The sequence below is a fragment of the Lynx canadensis genome, chromosome A1 (assembly GCF_007474595.2).
Source record: "Lynx canadensis isolate LIC74 chromosome A1, mLynCan4.pri.v2, whole genome shotgun sequence".
Lineage (NCBI taxonomy): Eukaryota > Metazoa > Chordata > Mammalia > Carnivora > Felidae > Lynx > Lynx canadensis.
This window is the reverse complement of record NC_044303.2, coordinates 125,267,246-125,286,542: the sequence shown is the minus strand read 5'-3', so window position 1 is coordinate 125,286,542 and position 19,297 is coordinate 125,267,246. Positions and strand designations below refer to the sequence as shown.

The 19,297-nt window shown below is 40.3% G+C and overlaps 1 protein-coding gene across 2 annotated transcripts in view; it reads left to right on the top strand.

Annotated features, from left to right (window-relative positions):
• The first annotated feature begins 645 nt into the window (after window positions 1-645).
• Window positions 646-19,297, top strand: part of MIER3 (MIER family member 3) — a 34,242-nt gene continuing 15,590 nt past the window's right edge. For both annotated transcript variants that reach the window (XM_030321261.1, XM_030321250.1), the window contains exons 1-7: window positions 646-663; window positions 2,107-2,131; window positions 5,164-5,309; window positions 14,730-14,864; window positions 16,392-16,512; window positions 17,649-17,734; window positions 17,930-18,002. In XM_030321261.1, the coding sequence (XP_030177121.1) occupies window positions 655-663; window positions 2,107-2,131; window positions 5,164-5,309; window positions 14,730-14,864; window positions 16,392-16,512; window positions 17,649-17,734; window positions 17,930-18,002 (595 nt within the window). In that variant the 5' untranslated portion in view covers window positions 646-654. The remainder of the gene's footprint in view (window positions 664-2,106; window positions 2,132-5,163; window positions 5,310-14,729; window positions 14,865-16,391; window positions 16,513-17,648; window positions 17,735-17,929; window positions 18,003-19,297) is intronic.

Genomic DNA, 19,297 nt, shown 5'->3' with positions numbered 1-19,297 from the left:
TCCACGAGCCAGTGCATGTTGACCTGTATCCCCCATTTCTCAGGTCTCTTCGGGAAAACCGCAAGGTGCCCGGTCGCCGCCTCTCATTCTGGACTGACCCTGCCGTCCATCAGTCACTTCTCCCGTTTCCCGGGGTTTTCTCGTGTCCATCAGTCTACTCCATCGGTCACCTTCTTTCTTTTTACTTAGGGAAGTCTGTCGAGTTGTCCCTCCACGTCTCCTGCCGGCCTCCCCCAATGTCCTACCGGACTAGAGTGTCGGTCAGTCGGTCGATTCTCCGCTGCCCCGGCCATCTCTTCGGCCTCGGCTGCCTGGACGTGGGTCTGTCCCATGCCCGAGTTTCCATCCGTCCCCCACTTGCCTACAATTCGGCAGGAACTTTACTCCGACCAAGAAGGGGAGGGCGGGCGAGCGCGGGTGTGCAGCGGCCCGTCCGCAGCGAGCGCGGGGTGCGGCGTGGGGCGCCGGGCGGGGTGGGCGTGCGAGCGGGCCGGGGGCGTCGCGGGCCGCCCTGCCCTATAAGGGGCCGAGCCGCCTCCGCCGCCGGGCGGGTGCCGGGCGGACCGCGGCGGCGGCGGCGGCGGCTGCGATTGGCTCAGGCGCCCCATCCGGGGACTGGGCTCGGCGCTGCTCGTTCGCCCTAAAGGTACCAATATGGCGGAGGTGAGCAGGGAAACCGGGCAGGAGCGGCCGGGCTAGAGCGGGCGCCCGGCGGTCCCCCGCGGCCCCGGAGACGGCCTGGGGGATCCGGGGCCCTTCCCCCGGCCCAACGTCGGGGCGGCGCGGCGGTGCGGGGGCTACGGGGCGGCAACGGGCCGTGGCGGGGCCGGCCGGGGGGCGGGAGCGGGCGCGGGAGCGGTCTCCCTCCGGGACTAGGCCGCGGCGGCTCCGGCCCCGACCCGGCCGGGCGACGGGGCCGGACGGGAGGTGGCGACCGGCGGCAGCGAGCCCTGGCCTGGGGACAGCGCCGTGCCGTGCCCCCCAGGCAGCTGACGCGGGCCGCCGGAGCCTCGGCGCCGCTTTCTAGGGCCAGAGTGGGTGGAAACCGGCCGAGCCCCCCCCCTCCCCATCCCCGGCCGAATTGCAAAGCGGGGAGCGGGCTGCGCCACTGTCCTGCGGGAGGAGTGCTCTGTGCCCCCCGGCCCAGCGGGTCAGGGCTGCGGCGCCAAGGAACCTCACGCTCCACTTTGCTCCGAGCTCGGAGGCAAGCGGGATGCGCGGCCGCGGGGCTTCGCGGGAGGAGAGCGGGACTCCTCGCCCCGCAGCCCTGGAGGTGCGGGAGCCCCTGGGTGTGAGGCGGCTGTCCAAGACTCTCGACGTTTTTTCCAGGGGGCTCTCGGTAGCCCCACTTTCTTCTGGCCTGGAGGAAGGAGGCAGGGCGAGCAAACCTGCCCTGGTCATGTCCCCCGGGACTGGTGAGCTGGGGGGAGGGGGTAGCGCAGCAGGAGCCCCTTGGACTGGAGCTCGTTGGGGCGAGGGGCTCTATGGAGGGCCTAAACACCCTGGAGGGAACTAGCATCTCTGGGACTGAGGGGCCGCGTTTCCAGTTTTGGGAAAGAGAATGGGGGGCTTGCGCTTTGGTTTGGGGGCGAGTGTCCTGTTTCGAGCTGGCCTACGCTCGGGTTAGAGGACAGCCTCAGAATTGGGGCTCCCGGGCCCCAGGGGGTAGACTAGGTGCTCCGAGGGCGATTCCCTTCCAGGAAACGGTGTTGCTTTGCGAGGTGGTGTTTGGTTCCGTGGGGAGCCAGGTGGGATTTGGGAGACCCCGAGATGTCGGAGACGGGACTTCGAGGCGACGGCTCTGGGTTTTGCTTCTTCGTTTTGTAACTTGCTGAGCTCCAAAGGACGGCTTGGGGGCTTGGAGTTGCCTGTTAGACTCTGGGCTTCGTCCCGGGTCTGCGAGTTTGCACACTGGGGACTCCGGGAGGAAGGCGAGGCAGCCAAGAGGGGCCCGAAAGGGGCTGGGAGCGATTGGAGCGAAGCTACGTCTTGTACTTTTGGCAGCTGCGGAGGAGCGCTGGGCTCCGCCTCCTCTGCGCCCTGTTGCCGGCGCTGCCTCTTCCCCGGGCTGCGCGATCTAACCTCACGTTTTCTTCTCTCTCCTAGGCTTCTTTTGGAAGTTCGAGCCCAGGTTTGTCCTATTTTCTTACCTCTTCAGTGGCTCCCACAGGGTAATGGGGAGCTCAGAGATCTATTGCTACAGGTTTTCCCACAAAAATTTGTCCTGCGAGTTTTTCATCACTTTGGTAATTGAATTGTTCGAGGAAGGAACTGTTACACTTCTCTTTTTTTTTCTTGCATGTTGAAAAAATAACTTGTTACAAAGCTGCTAACTGTCAGGTGTTCTTTTTTAAGTACTATGTCTTTAATTCTTACATGTCTTTTTTTGTCCAAGCCCAAAACAGTTAATCCCAAATCAACTTTCCACTAACTTTTGGAATTTAGTGTAGATAATAATTTTTTCCCCGAGAAACCGACTCTTTAATTTGTCGAAACTTTGGGATTACTTATATGGATTATTAACCATGACTCCCTATCTCCCCTTATTTTCTCTTCTAAATTTTTCGTAATTGAGAAATGTCTATGGGCTCTATTAAAATTGGAATATGAGAGTTAGGTAAAGCTACCTTAAAAGAAATATAGAATTTCCAAGTTTGACACAGAAAAGTGCTAATACAGACTTTTTGAGGTCAGAGGACCCTAGATCATCTAGTACAGTGTTTAACCTTTTTGGAATCAGAAACTTCTGTCAGGATATGATGACAGCAAGAGACGGTCTCCAGAAGTCTGCACATATGCATAATTGCATACATTTTGGGGCTTTTGGAGCCCCTGAATCCCATCAGAGAGAGGACAGCTTTGTTTAATTTCTCACCCCCTTTCCAGCCCCATTTTGGCTGCCTCTTTCCCCTCTAATAGTCTCCAGGAAAAGTACCTCTGAACTACGCCAACTCTCTTATTTTACACTTGAGAAGACTTTTAAATAACTCCACTGAGAGTCACCTAGTTAATAGAGCCTGGAAAAGTTCGGAAGTCTTCCCTTACAACATGTTGCTTTAGAGTGAAGAGCCTGTTTGCTTGTGTATTATTTTGTGCAATATTTAGGTGTCTTTTAAGGTCTCACTTGATTATCGTTGAAAGTATAAAATAATTGGTCACCGAGTAGAAGAAATTTGTGGTTGTTTTTAAAATAGCTATCTATGTTTTTACGTTTAAAAATTGTTTTAAAAAGTTTTTCTAATTTTGAGACAAGCATTTCTTTGTCATAACTGATTTCAGGAAGGAATATTTATATACATGATGCCAAACATCTGGATGATAATGGAATTTTTCCATTTTGCATCACTGTCTGCCTTTAAGAAGTTGCAATCTAAATAGCAAGAAGATTGTGTAGTTTTGGTGTTTAAACAAACTTTTATAACCTGTTTTTAATCATTTACCCAATTTTAAAGAAGATTTTAAAGCTTAGAAGAGACTCTTGGTCATCTAAGCCAGCACTATGCATCTTACAAATGAAAAACTGGACTCGGCCCAGAAAGTTGAAATGACTTGCCTCAGGTCCTCAGCAAGCCAGGGACAAAGCCTAGAGTAGACCTCAGGCCCTTTGCTTTCTGGCCCTTATTGAATACCTTCTAGTTTAAGAAGGAAGAGTGCTGTGACAAGTGATATGGGGATTACAAAAGAGGACAGAGCTGTGCCTGAAAGAGGTGGAAAAGTTACCATCTATTTCATCCCTGACCCTTAGTAATATTACAGAGGTTTCCAGGAATTCCTCAAAATAGAAAATTCATAATGGTGGATGTTCTGCTTTTGAGCTCTTTAACAAATATTCATCTTTCTCCTTAAAATTAAGCTCTGTACTTAAAATCTGTACTTCAACAGGTTTTAAAATGCACAGATAATCTTTTAACATTAAAAACATAACATCATATAATGAATGTAAGCTTCCTAAAGAATTAAGTGCCATAGAAATTGTGTTATTTTTAGAACTGATGATTATAGTTCTCCAAACTCAGAATCAAAATCACTGAATTATGTCTGTGGTTTTTTTTCATAGTGAAAAATCTTTGGTGTTGTTCAGCATTTTGGTAATGATTTCACACTGTCCTTAAATGTTTGAAATTTAAAATGTTAAATAGCTTGACGAAAAACAGACCAAACTTTTTATGTTGACTCTGCTTCCTTCCACTTCTCTTTTCCTCTACCCAAAGATTCTGGTACTTCTTTCCTTCTATGCTCTGAGAGTCACTGGTCTGATTGAATTAGATATGAGAGTAAAATGGAGAAAATTCCAGTTTTCATAAATTTGGTTTCATTCTCTTGGGATTGTGGATCTTATTCATTTCTCAACTTGGTTTTAAGAGTATCCTGTTGACTTCATATTTGCTATTAAAAAGCATTACAATTTTATAAACAAATATGAATTGGCCAAAACAGCTTGCAACTGGATACATCTCCCAGAAACTTTTAGATGTGATTTTCTGTTATTTCCTTCACATACCCTTAAAAACTAATTATTAGTAGTCCAAAGAAAAGTGTGCTCTTACAGTTTAATGCCTGTCTGGTTAATGCTGGGGAGCTTGAAATACAGGGGACATGAAAAGTGACAGTAGTTTTAGAGATTGATTTGCTGTATAGCTGCTTCAAAAAAACTTTTATTTGTTCTGGGAACCAGATTTCTATTGTTCCTATTGTTTTGTATCTTTGAGGGTTATAATTGAGCAGAATTTATATTCTCTTTGCCTGAAGTGTTGAGCTTTAGTGTATAATAGATTCTTGTGAAATCTTCCATTCATAGTCCTTGTAACATTTTTCTTTTGCTTTTAGACAAATGTATTAAACTGATAAACAGGTTCAACTTTTCTCTTAGATCATTTTTTAAGGACTGCTCCATTTAAATCACTTTGCTACTATTACAAGTTGTGTTCTCATGGACTAGACTTCTTATTAAAGTGTTGTTAAATTACTCTGCCTTGTTCTTTTGCTGATTTAGATATCTTTTCAGAACTGTATGGTCTTTATAACCTGTTGAGTGTATATAGTAAATGCATTTAATAAACCTTACTTATAAACATTAAAAGGGACTGGCAGAAGAACACAAATTATTTTCTTTTGTAAGTAGCATTGTGAATGTGTAAAGTGATGTAGTTTGTTTCATTCCAGTTGGGTCTTTGTCTTCTGAGGATCATGATTTTGACCCCACTGCTGAGATGTTGGTCCATGACTATGATGATGAAAGAACTCTTGAAGAAGAGGAAATGATGGATGAGGGTAAAAACTTCAGTTCTGAAATTGAAGACTTAGAAAAGGTAAAGGATTTTACTTTCATATCTTAATAACGTAAAGATTTTGAAACTGTACTATAAATTATTTTACAGTCTATCTGAAATAAAATTAGGTTCAGCATCCTTGTTTTTGACCTGACTTTTAAAGATTTTCACTGATTTTCTCATTATTTTGAGGGAAAGTCTAATAAATGAGTAAATTCTCATTTAATTTTTCAAAATTGTTTTATATGTCTTAATCTAGTTTTTAAGTTCTGGAAGCACAGTAAAATACGTACATCTGGTCACCTCACAGATGAGAATATTGGGATATAGAGAACTATCAGCCCTAAACTTGGTTCTGAGTCCTAGCCCAGCCCAGTGCATTATACCACACTATTCTACTTAGGGTCACACTTGAGTTTAACTAAACACTGCAGTAGATACAGGGAGAAGTACTATAGGAACATTGAAAGATAAAAAGTTTTAATTCTATTTTTAAATGTAATAATGTCCCATTTTTCTACCCTTTTTAGTCATCTTTTTAAAAGTTGGCAAGAGTAAATGTAGTTTATAACTCTTTAAATCCCAAATCAGTATAATTTGAACTGAACTGGATTTTAAACAAGTATTTATACCTGGACTGCAGAGAGAGGTCTCCATAGGGGTCACTTGAAAAAAATAGGATTATGCTTACTAAAAGTTAACCTTATCTCTAATCAGACCAGAATAACAAAAGCTTTCAGGAATAATATTGAATAATAATAATCCTTTGAATTTTTATACTTCTTTTTCTTGAAGAAGACAAGACCCTTTCTTAAATAATCTCTTCTGCTATCTTTGTGAGACAGAGATGAGCTCTTATTGCATTTCTCCCTTTGCATTAATATACAGGGAAACTGAAGGCATTCTTCAGGGTCTCGACCCTAGGCTTACTCTGGTGGACCTGAAAATTTCTAAACGTGTTCATTTACTTGGCAGAGTAATCCAACTCAATTGTTATTAGATTTAATCATTAAACCCCCACCAACTTATAGCCAAACAGATTTGGGAATATAGAGATAAAATGGTTGTGAAATACTTAAGAAGAAAAGTTTTGCATATTGCTCCTTTCAGGGGTGATAATAAAATGTTGCCTTTTGATTAAAAAAAAGGTGCCCAGAAGTCTCGAGCTCTGCCTTCGCTTTTTGCAGGCATTTGCTTCCTACCTCTTATGAATGGGTCTAGAATAACAGAATTATAATTCAGCTACTGTTATCATTAAGTCAGGACTGTGGTAGGCTCTGGGAATGCAAAAATGAGCAATTTGACAGTGTCCCTGAACTCCAGCAGCTTACAGTTTAATGTGGAGTGACAAAGGGGAACAAAGAATTTTAATATGATATGCTAAGAACTATGGAGGTAGACAGGCGCCTGGGTGGCTCAGTTGGTTAAGCATCTGACTTTTGATTTCCACTTAGGTGATGATCTCGTGGTTTGTGAGTTTGAGCCCCATGTCAGGTTCTGGATGACTGTGCAGAGCCTGCTTGGGATTCTGTGTTTCCCTGTCTGTTTCTGCCCCTCCCCTTCCCGTGCTCGCTCGCTCTCTCTCTCTCTCTCTCTCTCTCTCTCTCAAAAATAAGTAAATATTAAAAAAAACAAAAAACAAAAAAACTATGGAGGTAATAAGCAGTGAGAGCTGTGGAAGAATGTGTATAGTAAATGGTGTTTAGCCTAATGTGGAAGTTCATGGAATGCTTGTTAGAATAGAGAGTTTTCTCTTGTACAGTTTTAAGTGAAGACACCGCTTTGGGCCTGTGGCAAAAGTTTCAGGTGGTCTCATAATGTGTCTTCCTTGTTTATGTGTTGTTAAACATGGGAAGACAGCATAGTTAACACCATGACATAGGAAAATGGTATAAATGAATTGGACTGCATTTTAGACATGCAAATAGTCTTTTTGTCAGTAAAGTAGTAAGAATTTAAAATTTCATTTAATGTGATAACTCAGTTACTACTTGAGTGTGAGTAATCTGGTAGAGATTTTTATTGGCTCTTAAGATTTTGTTTTTCAGATGTGTAGGTTTTATTCTTCTAGAGATTGTAGTAATAGCTGCTTTGATCTGTGTTTAGTGGGTTTTAAAAGGACATTGGGGAAGATATGGAGAAATAATGAACAGCAAAGAATTACGGAGCTATTCACAAAAATACCTAGTCCTTTTCCTATGATTTTCATTTTGTTTAATAAACACGGGTAATTAATTTTTTTGCTTTGTAATGATATCTGTCACTGAATTTGTAGATTGAGAAAAATTATAGGTCTTTAGATATTTCAACTTCTTTCTACTTGGACAGTTTGGCTTCTTGGTATTCTATCACATTCTTAGAAATTGGGACAGAAAAAAAAAAAAGAAATTGGGACAGAAAGATAAAGGTTATCTTTAATTTATTTTTTTATTAAAACTGTTTTTAATGTTTATTTTGAGAGAGAGAGAGAGAGAGACAGAGCACAGGTGGTGGAGGGGTAGAGAGAGAGAGGGAGACACAGAGTCCATTGCAGGCTCCAGGCTCTGAGCTGTCAGCACTGAGCCCGATTCAGGGCTCAAGCCCACAGACCACAAGATCATGACCTGAACTGAAGTCAGACACTTAACTGACTGAGCCACCCATGCGCCCTGATACAGGTGATCTTAAAACAGCTTCTAGTGAAGACCAAAGAACTGTGTCTCCATCTAGAAGCCTAATCTTCTCTCATTGAACAATGGATAAGAGGAGCTATTTCTTTTTTTTTTTTTTTTTTTTAATTTTTTTTTTTCAATGTTTATTTATTTTTGGGACAGAGAGAGACAGAGCATGAACGGGGGAGGGGCAGAGAGAGAGGGAGACACAGAATCGGAAACAGGCTCCAGGCTCCGAGCCATCAGCCCAGAGCCTGACGCGGGGCTCGAACTCACGGACCGCGAGATCGTGACCTGGCTGAAGTCGGATGCTTAACTGACTGCGCCACCCAGGCGCCCTCTTTTTTTTTTTTTAATTTTTTTAATGTTTTTATTTATATTAGAGAGAGTTTGCGTGAGTGAGGGAGGGGCAGAGAGTCAGAGACAGAATCTGAAGCAGACTTCAGGCTCTGAGCCATCAGCACAGAGCCTGACGTGGGGCTCGAACCCGCGAACTGTGAGATCATGACCTGACCTGAAGTCAGACGCCCAACCAACTGAGCCACCCAGGTGCCCCAAGAGGAGCTATTTCTAAGAGTGACTGACTGCCCAGTTTCTCTGAACTATAATTCTTATGTGTAGTAAAGCATACCTATGTAAATGTGGTCCCTGTTCTTTATTGATGTTTAATGAAACATGAAAATGAATAAAAGAAACAGTAGATAGAGATACCAGTGTAAAGAGTAAAGATTATTTTTAGAAGAAACTTAAAATTATTTCTATATCATTTAATGTATTTTATTAGTCTTTTGTTATTGGAACATTGTTTTAGCTATTATTACATGTTCACAGTCTTAGGGGCTTGATGTTAATGTTTGTTTTTAAAAATTACAGTAAGGGGCGCCTGGGTGGCTCAGCTGGTTAAGCATCCAACTGTGGATTTTGGTTCAGGTTATGATCTCACAGTTCGTGAGTTCAAGTCCTACATCAGGCTCCACACTGACAACGTAGTGCCTGCTTGGAATTCTTTCCCCCTGCTTTCTCTACCCTTCACCAGCTCTAGCTTGCACTCCCTCTCAAAATAAATAAACTTTTTAAAAAAAAAATACAAAAATTACAGTAAATTTTTATTCTGCAAGTAAACAAACTCGGTAGCTTGTAGTCTGTAAATATGACCTGTATTTTAGTGCTTATAAATTTTTAGTTACATTAGATATTATGGAAAATAAGAGACAAAAAAAAACCCCACTTTGTATAGTAGCACTTAGAAGTAGAGAATACATTATGTGACTACATTTATGTCTTTGAACATATAAGGTTTACATCATGTCTTTCTATATTTTAATTTATTCATGTTAATTTTTGCTAAGGTTTTAATAGTCTAGAGCCATCACTTTTAGAAAAGTTATATACATTATTATGTAGATTTCCCCCTTGATAATCACTGTGAAATGAGAAAGTGAAAATCACCTTTCCTACCACTTAAAGTCTGGTATAGATCCTTCCTGTTTTGTGGGGTTTTTTTTTAATTATTTAAAAAAGCTATGTGTATTCTGCATGTTTTATGATATCAGACTGGTATTATATGAAAAGTGATCTGCATTTCACTTAGACCATTTCTGTTGACCAATCTAGCAGCACCATGAGATGGATTGGATGAGTATTAGCATTATTTTCTTGGTTAAGAGGCCTTGTTGATTGTGAAATGTACCATAGATTTAGAAATTATATAGATGGGGGCAGAGACCAACAGTACTATGGGAAATCTGTATGTTGGTAATGGAATGCATCCTGATTTGTGGTATGTGAAGTTATGTATCATAGGATCAAGGAAATTATGATACTCTTTATTTACAGATAAAGAAATGGAGGTGAGGGATTTTAGGTGATTTGTCTATGGTAATGACACTGAGTCCTCTGCCTCTAAATTTTATGTTCTTTCTGATATAAAACCTTTGCATTTAAAAACAGTTCCCTTAGGAGTAGACTCAATGTGCTCCTTAAAATATAAATAGGGTCAACAAAATACCCGAGAAAAATCCTCCTACCTGGAATAAGGTGCTAGATCAAACTTTTAAGATGTTGATAGGCTCTAATAGAAACTTCATTTGTAAAGTGCTTCAGAGATTAGATTCACCTTTTCTGTATTTTAACATCAGCTCCCTTTTAGTAACTAGTGCCATTTCTTGACTGTATTAGTGAAGTTTCCACTAAGATACCCAGCTTCTTTCTCAACAGATGATCATAATTATTTTTATAGAGAAAGTAGGGTTTTCATGAATGACTACCTAGAATCTCCTGTTTGCCCCACACATACAAATATAACTTTTGTACTCATTCTTTCTTCTTTCTTTACTGTCCCTAGAGTATATGCCACATCCCAGGCTAACTCTTAATTCTATCCCTCATGCTCTGAGTCTGTTCTTCCCACTTATTTTTTTTTTTTTATTTCAGCATAGCAAGTCCTACTCATATGTTTCCTACATTTGGAAGAACTTTTTTTTAAATGCCTTATTAAAAATTTTTTTCATGTTCATGTTTTTTGAGAATGAAAGTGAGTGAGACTGTGTGAGGGAGGGGCAGAGAGAGAGAGTGGGAGAGAGAATCCCAAGCAGGCTCCATGCTGTCAGCACAGAGCCTGATGCAGGGCTCAATCTCATGGTGAGATCATGGCCAGAGCCAAAATCAAGTCAGACACTTAACAGACTAAGTCACCCAGGAGCCCTAGAAGAAATTCTTTTTAACCTGTGTTATCTTTAGTGATTCTTTTTTTATAGTGTATGCACTTTTCCCCCCTCTATTCAGTCCTCAACTTTGTTTCTCCCAATAGTCTGTAGGGTCACCAATAATTCCTGATTGATAGGTACAGAGAATTCATGTCTCTCTATATCTCAATTGATTTCTCTTTGATATTTGACTTAAGTGACTATCTCTGGTCTCTCCATAGTTGTTTCTTCCTTAACTTATGTAATTCTGCTTTCACCTAGTTCTGCTCTCCAGTATCTCCCTCTGTTGTATTTATGAGATTTTCTTCCTTTGCCCGTGTTTTAACTGATGGCATTCCCCAGGTCTCTAGATTTTGTCTTCACACTCTGTATGGCCTTTCTGGATGATTTCATTCAGGCCCACTGCTTCAACTTTTGCCTTGAATTACATTTACCATCCTACCCTCCACCCTCAAGTTCATTTGTCTGATGTTTCTGTTTCATAATGGTGCTATAAGTATTTAGCCTTTTTAGGCCAGAAACGGGCAGTTCATGTAGACTTCACTGTCACTTACTTTCACTTTATCATGTAGGCCAAGAAACAGATTCTTTTTTCTTAATTTCACTCAGATAATTCCCTTCCTTAGTTGAGGTTCTCATTCTTGGACTCCCCCCAGAATGTTACTTTCAAAATGCATATTTTGTTTAAAATTTTTTAGATGTGTCCCATTGCCTTTAGGGTAATATATCTGAAAGTTCTTCTAATAAACTATATATTCCTTTCTCTTTTCTGTCTACCCTCTCAACTTCTGTGGCTTTTTTTTTTTTTAATTTTTTTTTTTTCAACGTTTTTTATTTATTTTTGGGACAGAGGGAGACAGAGCATGAACGGGGGAGGGGCAGAGAGAGAGGGAGACACAGAATCGGAAATAGGCTCCAGGCTCCGAGCCATCAGCCCAGAGCCTGACGCGGGGCTCGAACTCACGGACCGCGAGATCGTGACCTGGCTGAAGTCGGACGCTTAACCGACTGCGCCACCCAGGTGCCCCTCCTGTGGCTTTAAATATCATCTAGATGCTAATGAATGCCAGATTTATATCTTTAGCCCAGCTTGATCCTCTAAGCACCAGGCTCCTGGACAACTTGACTCTTTTGCTTAGATGTTTCATAGTCCTCTCAAATTTAACTCGTGTCTTCTGCAGGACTCTTAATTTTTTTCCTTCACAAACCTTTCCTTCAGTCCTTTCTATCTCAGTAAAAGTTATCACCATGCAGGCAGTTGCCCAAATAGAAATCTGGGGAATCCTCCTTGTCTCCCACTTTCACTCTCACATCCCGGAACTCATTTGATTCCACCTCCGGATGTATATCATCTATTTACTTCTCTCCATGTCTGTATCACTACCTTAATCCAGCATGAGGCTCTTAGGTCGTCTCCTTGCTTTTTTCTTACCTCTCCATCTTCTCACACTTTTCTTTATGTAGCTGCCCAGCATTGAAGAAGAAATGAAGTCATGGCACTCCCCACCTGCCTTTTTTTTTTTTTTAAGTCTCCATTTACTTCCCACTGTCCTGGGAGTAAAGGACATTGTCTTTCCTTTGACCTGGTGAAAGTAGATTCTCTACATTATTCTGTATTTCAGGACCCTGTTTATTTCATTGCATTCATCATAATTGGCAATTCTGTATTTGTGTATTGTCACTATCTCTGCGCCCCCGCCCCCTCCCCCCCCCCCCAGCCTTTGCACTTACTGTAAACTGTAGAAGGGCAAGACCTGTTTTCATACCAGCACTTGGCACACTGGCCTACTGGCACACAGTAACTGCTCAGTCAGTGTTTCTTATGATATACCATGAGTCCCTAGTATACAGCCCTCATCTGTCAAATCCCTCTTCATCTTTCAAGACTTAGCTCAGTCTTTCCATCCTATGTGGTACCTCCCTAACCTCATGTATTCCCATGAGGAAATGCCATTATTCCCAGAGTGTAGTTCTTCCCTTCTCTGTACTCAACAGTGTATGGTGCTATTTCCAGAATTGATTAATGCAGCCAACACATTGTATTATAGTTGTTAACTTACCAGTTTCTTCCATCAGGAGTACAGTCATTGAGAGCAGGGATTTTTCTATAAATTTTCTTTTCTCTATCCATAGCTAGTAGGCTCTGCACAGTATCTAGAATGCAGTAAATTCTGTATTGATGGAAAAGTGGACCTGCCTGTGTATGATGAGTGAAAATTGACATCTCCTCAGGTCACGGAGAGAATCTGAAACTTCTGAGGTTTTGGAGAAATACTGATGACAGATGGTTTGCAAAGGCTGCAACCTAGTCTCCTCTTAAAACCAATATGAGCCAAAGGGAATAGGCTGCATGGAGTCTGCAAGGAGCAGGGCTAAGGAGACTCTAAATCTGGTTCTGGGCACATTTGAGGGGTTCTGTTCATTGATTCAGGAGAAGAATAATTCACGAGGTTTCCTCATGGCATGGGTGAACTTCTGTCCATCCTGACCATCCAACTCAATTTGTGCTGACTCCATGCTACCAAAGCAGCTTTTTAACTGATTTCAATCCCAAGCTGAAAGGATTTCATGAGTGACATGATTGGTATGGTCACTGCAAAAGGCACATGTCTCCTACAGCAAATTTACAAAGTAGCATTCTGTCCTAAACCTTATTCCAAATTCATTTCGCTTGAATCTGTTTTAATAAGGCACAGTGAAAAATATAAGTTCTAGTAGACCTATAAAGGTGAAGGTCAGGTTCTTGGGCACCCCCAGAACCTGAATTCCCTGTGGGGCCTGGTGGGCAATCAGTGGCTTTCTAGAATCATCACTGGCTTCTCTCAGCTCACTTTGTGATATGCCGAGGATATATTTTACATACTCTGCTTTAGCATTTCATGCTTTTTGCATCATGACTTAGGCATTTTGCCTTAAAAAGAAAACTAAACCCATAAGCAAGCTTAATGAATCTCTTAATAGATGGGCATAAACATCTTTACAATATTGAAAAAATTAGTCTATAGATACATTGTTTTGTGTTTATATATTTGAATAATTATAAATAGTTCTATACACTTTAGTAGTTGAATTAAGATATTTTTAAAAAGGAAATACACTCCTTATTTTCTGATGGATTAGTTGGGGGAAGAGGGTGCCAGTATGTGGCACGGCATAAGTACTCATTACACAGGAAGCACTGCAGCCAAAGTATGTGGTTTTATCAAAGCAGTGCTGCCAGTAAGTGGTACTAGGATTTGAACCCAGAACTGAGCCTTCTGTTTTGTCACCTGTAAAATGGTGGTAATGATACAAACTTCAGTAGATGGTTATGGAAGAGAAACCTAAAACAACTGTCCAGAATATAGCTATGATAGTAGTAATATAAAAGGATAATTTTTAACAGTAATATATAAATATTGTTGGTGTTAGTGAATGCTCAGCAGTGGTTTCCCTTCAGGTATCATTTCATTAATATGAAGAATAAACCAAGTGGTCAACTGTTAATTGTGAAGAAACAAGCTAAAAATTACATGAAGTTATTGATTGATTAATTGTGAATGCTTTCAAGGCAAATCATTATACCAATGTGAATGCTAAAAAAATAAAAGTCACTAAAGCAAATATTTGAGGAATTTTTTAAAGGGTGAAATGATAGGGGGGCCTGTGTGGCTCAGTTGGTTAAGCATCTGACTTCATCTCAGGTCGTGATCTCCTGGTTCGTGGGTTCGAGCCCTGCACCAGGCTCTGTGCTGATAGCTCAGAGCCTGGAGCATGCTTTGGATTCTGTGTCTCCCTCTCTCTCTCTGTGCCTCTCCCCTGCTCACGCTCTCTCTCTCTCTCTCTCTCTCTCTCTCTCAAAAATAAATAAACATTAAAAAAAATAGTGAAATGATGCTGGAAAATAAAAATGAAGATGTTAATTTTTAAGGCTTTTGTTAATATGTTAATAAAAGCTCTAAGTCTTTAAGCCTATTTTCTAGCAGTAGTACAAAAAGAAAAACTAAAACTTGGCTTTGATTTGATACTGCTGTTTTGTTAATCTGTTTTATGAACATTAAGTTTATCTGTACTTCTGTATTGTGGCATTTACTGAGTTTATGTTTGTGCCTTGGCTTGACTAGGAAGGAAACATGCCTCTAGAAGATTTACTGGCATTCTATGGCTATGAACCTACAATTCCAGCAGTTGCAAATTCCAGTGCAAATAGCTCCCCAAGTGAACTTGCTGATGAACTACCAGACATGACACTAGACAAAGTAAGTAACAAACATTTAAAAGAAAAATTCCAGATCCAAAAATAGCCATTATCATTGGTTGTTTTTGATTAGTTTCCTTTTAATTGAAAGCATTTTATAATTCTGAAATGTAAACTTCTTATTGGCCCCCATTGCTCTTGTCATTTTGGTGACCCAATTTAAATATTGTTTGGATTTGATCACACTACTTTAAAAGTACTAATAGCTTCCCGCTGCTTTGTATGTTTGAGTGTTCTCCCCCAATTTTTTCTTCCCTATGTTGATATATTGTGTCTAAACTTAGATTTTGCCCTCACTTCTTTTGATCCTCTGACTACTTGAACGCATTGATTAATAAATCCCTCAGAAGCCTTCAAACCAAGCTGACTTAGATGTGGAGTGGTTAGAGAGAAGTTCTGTTTTGTTGGGCTCTGTGAGTGACAGCAGCCACAGTAGACAAGGCCATTGTGATATATCTGTAACATTGTTGGTTGTGGGGAAGGCATAGTTCCTGCTGAGGAAAGTTCACACAACCATGGTCTCTGCTAACTTTCTTTGGTCTTTGGAAAGCTTTCCTTGCCTTTCAGATATCAGGCAGGGAGAGGAATCCACATCTTGGAACCTCTTCCTGTGAGTTTTGTTGTTCCCCCTTTCCAGTCAAATGTGATACTACTGTACCATACCTTAATGACTATAGTCACCTAGCGAATATTGAGTGCCTACTAGGTACCAGGCACAAGATAACTATATACTTAAATAATAAATTCAAATCTGTTCTTTTAAAGTTATATCACTAGTCAGAGCTTTTCATTAGTTAGATTTTTTAAATTATTGGAAGAGAAGAGTTTGGAGAAATTTTTGGTTTTGTTTTATTTATGTTGGCAGAAAATTTAATTGTTAAAAAAAAATTTTTTTTTAATGTTTATTTATTTTTGAGAGAGAGAGAGAACAAGCACTAGTGGGGAAGGGGCAGAGAGACAGAGGGGGGACACAGAATCTGAAGCAGGCTGTAGGTTCTGAGCTGTCAGCACAGAGCCCGACGCGGGGCTTGAACTCACAAACTGCGAGATTGTGACCTGAGCTGAAGTCGGACGCTTAACCGACTGAGCCACCCAGAAGCCCCGAGTTTAATTATTAATCATTTAGAAGTAAGATTATTTTTGTTGTAAAGTCACTAAAACTTAGCCTGCAGCTTCATATGAGCTTTCTGTTTATCCATAAGTTAAGCAAAATTGTTTGTTAAAAGTGTGTAAGCAGTAAAGTTATTAAGTATTATATGTAATTAAATATTAAGTGTTACCACTATTTATGTATATGAAGTAAATTATAAGAGCATTTCAGACTTACTTATCTCAAAACTAAGGGGGCTTCAACAGATTCTTACTTGTATCATAATACCATAGTAATACATTTATGAATAATATCATGAAGACTTTTTCTTAAATTGATGAGTTGGAATAATTTTTTTATTAAATTTTTTTTAATTCTTAAATATTTTTATGAGATGTAATAATTTCTAACTCTAACACTGCATTCCTATTCTTATAGGAGGAAATTGCTAAAGACCTGCTGTCCGGTGATGATGAGGAAACTCAGTCTTCTGCAGATGACCTGACACCATCTGTGACATCCCATGAAACTTCCGATTTCTTTCCTAGGCCTTTACGATGTAAGAAACCCAATCATTACTGATTAATAGTAGCATTGATACTCTAGCTCAGGTACACTTAATGGCATTCAATAGTTTGTCAGAATATTCTAAGTGTTTTCTTTAATTGACGTGCAGTCCTTTAATAATCCAAATAAGATTATCACTTTTTTTTATTGGGATAGAGGTAAACTAATATGTCCTTTAAAAACCTAAAGTATTTGTTTAGTTTTGCAAGGCTGTATATTTTCTTTCCCAAGATTCATCTGTTACTATGGGAAACAATTCTTCAGCCATGAAATTTCATGGACATTTTTTGGACTCTCTTAAAAGGCTCTTTACTCTCCTGGTTTTGAAAACTATCAGATGCTCAAAAAGTATTTTTTAGCGATTTATTTCTTTATTTTTTCGTTTTAGTTCTTGGTGTTATCTCTTAATGTATATCAGTAATATTGAAATGTTTTTGAAGTGAAATAATTTCTTATCTGCAAACTTGCTTATTTTTTTAGGTATTTTGATTGTAGAAGAACTGTTCACTTAACAAATGCAAATACATATACGCTTGTATGTGCACAAAAATATAATTTTGATGGACTTAATGTGCATCTTGGTCTATGTCCCATTCTGGGTTAGTATATAATAAGACCTCCAGTGCTTTCTGTTCTTTTTTAAGGTGACCGTAGTGGTTTTCCTTTTACCTTCCTAAACTCTTTGACAAGACCAAAAATTTTTAATCTTTATTTTTGAGAGAGAGAGAGACAGAGCACGAGCAGGGGAGGAGCAGAGAGAGAGAGAGGGAAACACAGATTCTGAAGCACAGCTCTAGGTTCTGAGCTGTCAGCACAGAGCCCAATGCGGGGCTCGAACCCACAAAAGCAAGTTCATGACCTCAGCCGAAGTTGGACACTTAACTGACTGAGCCACCCAGGTGCCCCATGACTAGACCAAAAATTTTTAAGGATATATACACTTTCTTAGTATTTTCAGTGTCTTGTTTTGACTGGTGTTAAGATCTGAGAATAGTACAAGAAGTTGAGTATATTTGTGCTACTCTCGTGTATTCAGACTTTTATAATGTACCATGTGCCAGCTGTTCTTCCGGGTGCTGCAAAAGTAGGCAAAAAAACCTTTTTAAAATTTACTTTTCTTCTTTTAAGCAAATACTACATGTGATGGAGATAAGGAATCAGAAGCTGAAGATGTTGAAACAGACAGTGGTAACTCACCTGAAGATTTGAGGAAAGTAAGTTGAGTTACCATCAGAAGTTAGTGGACTGTTTGGACTAACATAACTTTTAAAAACATTTCTGAAGTAACTTAAGATAATTTTGTTGTTACAAGATGAAATTTCTTTTGACTTGTAACTGATTAATAAGTTGGAACTTGTTTTTCAGAATTTATTTTTATAGGGTGTTTTTACTTCTGAATTTTCTTGTAGGAAATAATGATTGGTTTACAATATCAGGCAGAGATTCCTCCGTACCTTGGAGAGTATGATGGTGATGAGAAAGGTAAGGAGGCTTTTGATTTTGATATTGATAATATTTGGTAGGCTGTTACCCCTTAATGTGTTTGTTTAGTTATCTGATTATATACCAGCCTTGGCAGTATAAAGATAAATTTGGAGTCAGTGAAAGTTTGGGACTGACTTAGGAATAATATATCGAAATGAACTTCGGAGCTTGGAGAACCACTCTCTTCTCCGTACAGTGCTTCTTAGCCTTACAGGTATGCGAAGGCAACTGCTAAAGTAGTGGGACGTCTCTGAGGGTGCAGCTGCTTGGCCCACATCCCACTTTAGTAGAAGTGGGTAGAATCTTACCACTTGAGATAATGAGTATTTGAGAGAGAAAATCCTCTTGGAAAGACAACTCTTAATGAATAAAGAATATAGATGAAATTTTGTGTGAGCCCTGAAAGAGAAGGTGGTAGAATACAAGGATTCTTCTTGTTTTGTACACCCCTACTTAAGTGTAATCAGTTTTTTCTTCACAATTTTGCTAGATCCTAGTTAACAGTTGGTTCTGAAAATGTGGTGGAAAATAAAGATACAGGTACATTTCTCTAGCCAAAATTGGGAAGCCTGTAGATTTGGCCATGTGCATTTGACCTTTTCCCTAATGAGTTTATTTGTTCTTATGACATGATGGGGCCAAAGCGTCACAGTGATACAACCCTTCCTGAGTCTTTCTTCCTTTTCTTTGTTAGCTCATCCTCTATTTAAAGGAAGGAAGGAAGGACTGGCTACTCTAGGGTTCTTAGCCTTTTCAGTCCCTACCAACAACATTTTCCTAAACTGCTTTCAAAGTGATATGCTCCCAGGGAAGCAAACAGTAGTTGATCACCTTCAGATGCCCCAGTTGCCCACCTAAATGCCACACAAACCTTGGAAGTCAAATACATGCTTAGCAGCTGTCAGTTCTTAGATTAGACATAATGGAGGTAGTCATCTCTCAGTTCTACACATTCAGAAGGAAAGATATACCTTCTCTATACTTAGAGGGAATAAACCCAAACTATTTTACCTGTTTCAGTTTTGACCGAAGAGGAAAGAAACTGGTTCCAGAAATTTACATGAAAAGTCAGTCTTATTATTTCACAGGCATATTTTATTTTTAACTTGCCTGCTCACTGGGAGTGGTGATTCCTGTGGTGATTCCCAACAGTTGTGAATGTAAAGCACTTACCACGGTCCTTGGTACATAGTGAGATTTCAGCAAATTATTTTATTACACACTTGAAGAATGCATTGCACTTGAAGCAATGGGATAAGTACTTGGGCCTCTGTGTTACTTAATTTTGTGAA